Source organism: Chiloscyllium punctatum, chromosome 36, assembly GCF_047496795.1.
Source record: "Chiloscyllium punctatum isolate Juve2018m chromosome 36, sChiPun1.3, whole genome shotgun sequence".
NCBI classification, from domain to species: Eukaryota; Metazoa; Chordata; class Chondrichthyes; order Orectolobiformes; family Hemiscylliidae; genus Chiloscyllium; species Chiloscyllium punctatum.
In genome coordinates this window covers 49,846,006-49,853,349 of record NC_092774.1, presented here as the reverse complement: position 1 = coordinate 49,853,349, position 7,344 = coordinate 49,846,006, and the positions used below count along the sequence as shown (strand labels likewise).

The following is a 7,344-nucleotide window of genomic DNA, read 5'->3' as shown; positions in this document are numbered from 1 at the left end:
TTACAACATTTAAGAGGCATTTGGATGGGTATATGAATAGGAAGGGTTTGGAGGGATATGGGCCGGGTGCTGGCAGGTGGGACTAGATTGGGTTGGGATATCTGGTCGGCATGGACGGGTTGGACCGAAGGGTCTGTTTCCGTGCTGTACATCTCTCTGACTCTAGGTTGAAAGACCTGGAGGCAAGAGCTGCTTTCAGATGATGGTAAATCCACCAGCTGGTGCAAGATGCAAGGAGCAGTGACGACCATCTTCACTCTGCAACTCACCAAGTCTCCTCTGACAGCACCCCACACAGTGTCCACTTCCACACGAGGAGAACAGCTCATGGGAGCACCCCGCCCCATCTGCAATTCTCCTCTGGGCCTTGCACCAGCCCGCCCTGGAAATATTTTGCAATTTGTTCAGTGTTGCCATGAAGGGCACAGAAAGGAGCATTCCACTCAAACGGCAGCGGGGTTCCAAGGCACCATCTTACTCCCACCTTCTCAACGGGCAACGCGGGACGGGGCAGTCAATGCCAGCCCAGCCGGGGAGAGGTTGGGTATCAAATGATTTGGTCGGCCCCAAGGTTTGGGAAACGCTGGAAGCCCCATTCAGAATTCACCATTCGACCCAAGTTTCCTTTCAATCTCAGGAGAATGTAATGGAAAGACAGGCTGGAACAAACACTGGGAATGCTGGGGCCAGTACAATAAGGAGGTGGCTGACCGTAACTAGGGTGGACATTTTATCCGAAGAGCAATTTTCTGTGCTGCAGACCTCCAGGTCTTTCAACCTAGAGTCGTAGAGATATACAGCAGGGAAACAGACCCTTCGGTCCAACCCATCCATGCCGACCAGATATCCCAACCCAATCTAGTCCCACCTGCCAGCACCCGGCCCATATCCCTCCAAACCCTTCCTATTCATATACCCATCCAAATGCCTCTTAAATGTTGTAATTGTACCAGCCTCCACCACACCCTCTGGCAGCTCATTCCATACACGTACCACCCTCTGCGTGAAAAAGTTGCCCCTTAGGTCTCTTTTATATCTTTCCCCTCTCACCCTAAACCAATGCCCTCTAGTTCTGAACTCCCCGACCCCAAGGAAAAGACTTTGCCTATTTATCCTATCCACGCCCCTCATAATTTTATAAACCTCTATAAGGTCACCCCTCAGCCTCCGATGCTCCAGGGAAAACAGCCCCAGCCTGTTCAGCCTCTCCCTGTAGCTCAAACCCTCCAACCCTGGCAACATCCTTGTAAATCTTTTCTGAACCCTTTCAAGTTTCACAACATCCTTCCAGTAGGAAGGAGACCAGAATCGCACGCAATACTCCAAAAGTGGCCTAACCAATGTCCTGTACAGCAGGTCTGGGCAGCATCTGTGGAAAGAGAAACAGAGTTAACGTTTTGGGTTCGATGACCCTCCGTCAGAACTTGCAGACTGGAAACATTTAACTCTCTCTCTGTCCGCACAGATGCTGCCAGACCTGCTAAATTTCTCTGGTGCTCTCTGGGTACCCTTCAGATTACTGGCGATAAATACTTTTGCTTTTACGAGGGCACAAGGTGGAGAGGGAAAACTGCCAGCCCAGCCCGCCAGCGATGGACATTTCCAGTATTCTGCATGTCAAACCCCCAGAGCGTGCAGGAGAAAGTGAGGACAGCAGATGCTGGAGGTCAGTGTGGTGCTGGAAAAGCACAGCCAGTCAGACAGCATCTGAGGGGCAGGAGAGTCGACGTTTCGGGCATAAGCCCTTCATCAGGAATGAGGCTGTGTGCTGAGGGGGGTGGAGAGATAAATGGGGGGGGTGGGGTTGGGACTTGGGGGAGGGAGGTAGCTAAGAGAGCGATAGGTGGATGGAGTTGGGGATAACGGTGATAGGTCGGAGAGGAGCGTGGAGCTGAGAGGTGGGAAGGAAGATGGATGTGCAGGTCCTGGGCCTCCTTCACCGCTGCTCCCTCACCCACCAGACGCCTGGAGGAAGAACGCCTCATCTTCCGCCTCGGAACACTTCAACCCCAGGGCATCAAGGTGGACTTCAACAGCTTCCTCATTTCCCCTCCCCCCACCTCACTCCAGCTCCAACCTTCCAGCTCAGCACCGTCCCCATGACCTGGGCCTAACGGCCTATCTTCCTTTCCACCTATCGACTCCACCCTCCTCTCTCTGACCTCTCACCTTTACCCCCCCCACCTCCATTCACCCATTGCACTCTCAGCTACCTTCCCCCACCTCCCCCCCCCTCCCATTTATCTCTCCACCCCCCCCCCCCCGCGAGGCTCCCAGCCTCATTCCTGATGAAGGGCCTATGCCCGAAACCTCGACTCTCCTGCTCCTCGGATGCTGCCTGACCAGCTGTGCTTTTCCAGCACCACTCTCCTGGACCCAAAGCATGTCACGAGATGGAGGTAATCTCTGTGTTTCTCCACGGGGTGGGGTATTGGTCCTGAACCCTGATTGGTCCTGAACCCTGATTGGATCTGAACGCTGATTGGTTCTGAACGCTGATTGGTCCTGAACGCTGAGTGGTCCTGAACGTTGATTGGCCCTGAACGCTGATTGGATCTGAACGCTGATTGGATCTGAACGCTGAGTGGTTCTGAACGTTGATTGGTCCTGAACGCTGATTGGTCCTGAACGTTGATTGGCCCTGAACGCTGATTGGATCTGAACGCTGATTGGATCTGAACGCTGAGTGGTCCTGAATGCTGATTGGTCCTGAACGCAGATTGGTCCTGAACGCAGATTGGTCCTGAACGTTGATTGGCCCTGAACGCTGATTGGATCTGAACGCTGATTGGATCTGAACGCTGAGTGGTCCTGAATGCTGATTGGTCCTGAACGCTGATTGGTCCTGAACGCTGATTGGATCTGAACGCTGATTGGTTCTGAACGTTGATTGGTCCTGAACGCTGATTGGTCCTGAACGCTGATTGGATCTGAATGCTGATTGGTCCTGAATGCTGATTGGTCCTGAATGCTGATTGGTCCTGAATTCTGATTGGTCCTGAACGCTGATTGGTCCTGAACGCTGATTGGATCTGAATGCTGATTGGTTCTGAACGTTGATTGGTCCTGAACGCTGAGTGGTCCTGAATGCTGATTGGTCCTGAACGCTGATTGGTCCTGAACGCTGATTGGATCTGAACGCTGATTGGTTCTGAACGTTGATTGGTCCTGAACGCTGAGTGGTCCTGAATGCTGATTGGTCCTGAACGCTGATTGGTCCTGAACGCTGATTGGATCTGAATGCTGATTGGTCCTGAATGCTGATTGGTCCTGAATGCTGATTGGTCCTGAATTCTGATTGGTCTGGGCCACGCAGGATTGGAATGCGGGCACTGACCCCTGGGTGCGGGATTTTGCTGAGGTTGGGGACAAAGAGCTGGTCTTCGAGCCCCCTCCCTACCCACCCCCCCACCCCCAACAGGCCGACCCTGACTCTCCCAGCCGCTCGTCCCCCTCGGTGCCCCGCGGTGCCGTCGCTGCCTGGCCCTACACAGCCTCACTCGCAGCCGGAGTCTCCTGGCATCGCCACCGTCACGCCACGGCTCGTCCCCCAGTGCCCCCAGGGCCCACCGCTCCCTCTGCCAGTAGGCCCCAGGCTCGCCCTCGGCTGCGGCCCCTGAGGGTCTGCCCGCCCACCGTCGGTGTGCGCCCGCCGGTGGGCCCTCAGGTGGGAGCTGCGGGTGAAGCCCTTGCCGCAGACAGGGCAGGGGAAGGGCCGCTCGCCGGTGTGGGTGCGCTGGTGCCGCAGCAGGGCGGAGGACTGGGTGAAGGCCCGGCCGCACCGGCCGCAGGGGAAGGGCCGCTCACCGGCGTGCACCCGCTGGTGCCGCAGCCGGTTGGACGTCTGGGTGAAGCCGCGGCCGCAGACGCCACAGGTGAAGGGCCGCTCGCCGGTGTGGATGTGCCGGTGGGCCAGCAGGTGGGAGGACTGGCTGAAGCCCTTGCCGCAGACGCCGCAGGTGAAGGGCCGCTCGCCGGTGTGCACCGGCCGGTGGGTCAGCAGGTGGGAGCTGCGGGTGAACCGCTTGCCGCACACCGGGCAGCCGAAGAGCCTCTCGCCGGTGTGGCCCCGCCGGTGGGTCTCCAGTTCCGAGGGGTAGTTGAAGGCCTTGCCGCAGTCACCGCAGCGGTAGGGCAGCTGGCCGGTGTGGCTCCGCATGTGGACATTGAGGTTGGCCGGGCGGCTGAAGGCGCACTCGCACAGCGAGCACGGGTACGGCTTCTCCCGGCTCTGTCCCAGCTCCATCACCGCGCCTCCCCCCCCGCCCCCCCCCCCCCCCACCACCACCACCACACCGGCTCCAGACGCACCCGGCTCCGGAACCGACCCGATTCTTCCGACAACCTGGAAGTGCAAAGATGAGAAACGTGTTCACACCAAGAGTCACCAGGGAATATCTGCACCGCCCCCCACCCCATCCCCCACCGCCTCCCAATCCCAATCCCAACCCATATCCCAATCCCAATCCCAACCCCAACCCCAATCCCAACCCCAACCCCAGGGAAAAGACTTTCTCTCTTTACCCTCCCGGCGCCCCTCTCATGATTCACCTCAACTGCCCAAGAGGATTGGGAATCAAATACCTGCAGGTTACTCACAAACACGTGGTGGACGAGGCCAGACCACCCCAAACACACAGCCCCAGACTGTAACTGTGTCATTTGTCTCACGAAGTGTACAGTCAGAATAACCCGGAGTGACGAGTACATTTGCAAACAGACAAAAACAGTTCTTCGCAAAATTACTCAAAGAAACCACAAAGAACAGAGTAAAGGACGGCGTCTGACCCCAGACTGGACTCAATTATGTCGTTCTGAACACCCCCCCCCACACACCCCCCACACACACCCCCCACACACACACCCCCACACCCCACACACCCCCCACACACCCACACACACCCCCACACACACCCCCCACACACACACCCCACACACACACCCCCCACACCCCACACCCCCCACACACCCCACACACACCCCCACACACACCCCCCACACACACACCCCACACACACACCCCCCACACCCCACACACCCCCCACACACCCCACACACACCCCCACACACACCCCCCACACACACCCCCCACACCCCCCACACACACCCCCACACACACCCCCCACACACCCCCACACCCCCCCACACCCCCCCACACCCCCCACACCCCCCACACACACACACCCCCCCCCCACACACACCCCCCACACCCCCCCCACACCCCCCCCACACACCCCACACACACACACACACCCCCCCACACACCCCCCACACACACACACACACACACACCCCCCCACACACACCCCCCACACACACCCCCCACACCCCCCCACACACCCCCCCCACACCCCCCCCACACACACCCCACACACCCCCCCCCCACACACCCCCCCCACACACACACACACCCCCCCCACACACCCCACACACACACACACACCCCCCCCCCCACACACACCCCCCCACACACCCCACACACACACACACACCCCCCACACCCCCCCACACACCCCCCCCACACACACCCCCACACCCCCCCCACACCACACCCCCCACACACCCCCCACACACCCACACACACACACACACCCCCCACACCACACCCCCCCCACACACCCCCACACACCACACCACACACACACCCCACACCCCCCACACACACACCCCCCCACACACACCCAAACACCCCCACACCCCCCCACACACCCCCCACACACACCCCACACACACACCCCACACCCCCCCCCCCACACACCCCCCACACACCCCCCCCACACACACACCCCCCCACACACACCCCCACACACACCCCCACCCACCCCCACACCCCCACACCCCCCACACACACACCCCACACACACACACACACACCCCCCACACACACCCCAAATACACACCCCCCACACACCCCCCACACCCCCCACACACACACCCACACACACCCCCACACACACCCCCCCCACACACACCCCACACACACCCCCCACACACACCCCAACTACACACCCCCCACACACCCCCACACACCCCCCACACACACACCCCACACACACACCCCACACACACCCCACACACACCCCCCCACACACACACCCCACACACACCCCCCCACACACACCCCCCCCACACACACCCCCCCACACACACCCCCCCACACACACACCCCACACACACACCCCAATACACACCCCCCACACACACCCCCCCACACACACACCCCCACACACACCCCCCACACACACCCCACACACACCCCCCACACACACCCCCACACCCCCACACCCCCCACACACACACCCCACACACACACCACACACACCCAATACACACCCCCCACACACCCCCACACCCCCCACACACACCCAACACCCCCCACACCCCCCACACACACCCCACACACCCCCACACCCCCACACACACACCCCACACACCACACACACACCCCCCCACACACACCCCCAACACACACACACCCCCCGACACACACCACACACACCCCACACACACCTCCCACACACACCCCACACACACACCCCACACACACACCCCACACACACCCCCCACACACACCCCACACACACACCCCACACACCCCCCACACCCCACACACACACCCCCACACCCCCCACACACACACCCCCCACACACACCCCCACACACCCCCCACACACCCCCCACACACACCCCAAATACACACACCCACACACCCCCCCACACACACCCCACACACCCCCCACACCCCCCACACACACCCCCCACACACACCCCAAATACACACCCCCACACACACCCCCCCCACACACCCCCCACACACCCCCACACACACCCCCACACACACCCCCCACACACACCCCCCACACACACCCCCCACACCCCCCCCACACACACACCCCACACACCCCCCCACACACACCCCACACACACACACCCCACACACACCCCCACACACCCCCCACACACACCCCACACACCCCCCCACACACACCCCACACACCGCCCCCACACACACCCCCCACACACACACCCACACACCCCCCCCCCACACACACCCCACACACCACCCACACACACCCCCCCACACCCCCCCACACACACCCCACACACACACACCCCACACACACCCCCCACACACCCCCCACCACACACCCCACACACCCCCCCCACACACACCCCACACACCACCCACACACACCCCCCCACACACACCCCACACACACACACACCCCACACACACCCCCCACACACACACCCCACACACCCCCCACACACACACCCCACACACCCCCCCCCACACACACCCCACACACCACCCACACACACCGCCCCCACACACACCCCCCA

The 7,344-nt window shown here is 60.7% G+C and overlaps 1 protein-coding gene across 1 annotated transcript; it reads right to left on the bottom strand.

Annotated features, from left to right (window-relative positions):
* Positions 1 to 3,432: 3,432 nt before the first annotated feature.
* LOC140460485 (uncharacterized) lies at positions 3,433 to 4,249 on the bottom strand. Its single transcript, XM_072555034.1, has one exon. The coding sequence runs from the start codon at positions 4,244 to 4,246 to the stop codon at positions 3,497 to 3,499; it is 750 nt and encodes a 249-aa protein (XP_072411135.1). The 5' UTR covers positions 4,247 to 4,249; the 3' UTR covers positions 3,433 to 3,496.
* Positions 4,250 to 7,344: the final 3,095 nt, after the last annotated feature.

What these genes read in the sequence shown, in the direction of transcription:
- LOC140460485 (XM_072555034.1), bottom strand. Translation starts at nt 4,246, where the DNA reads ATGGAGCTGGGACAGAGCCGGGAGAAGCCGTACCCGTGCTCGCTGTGC.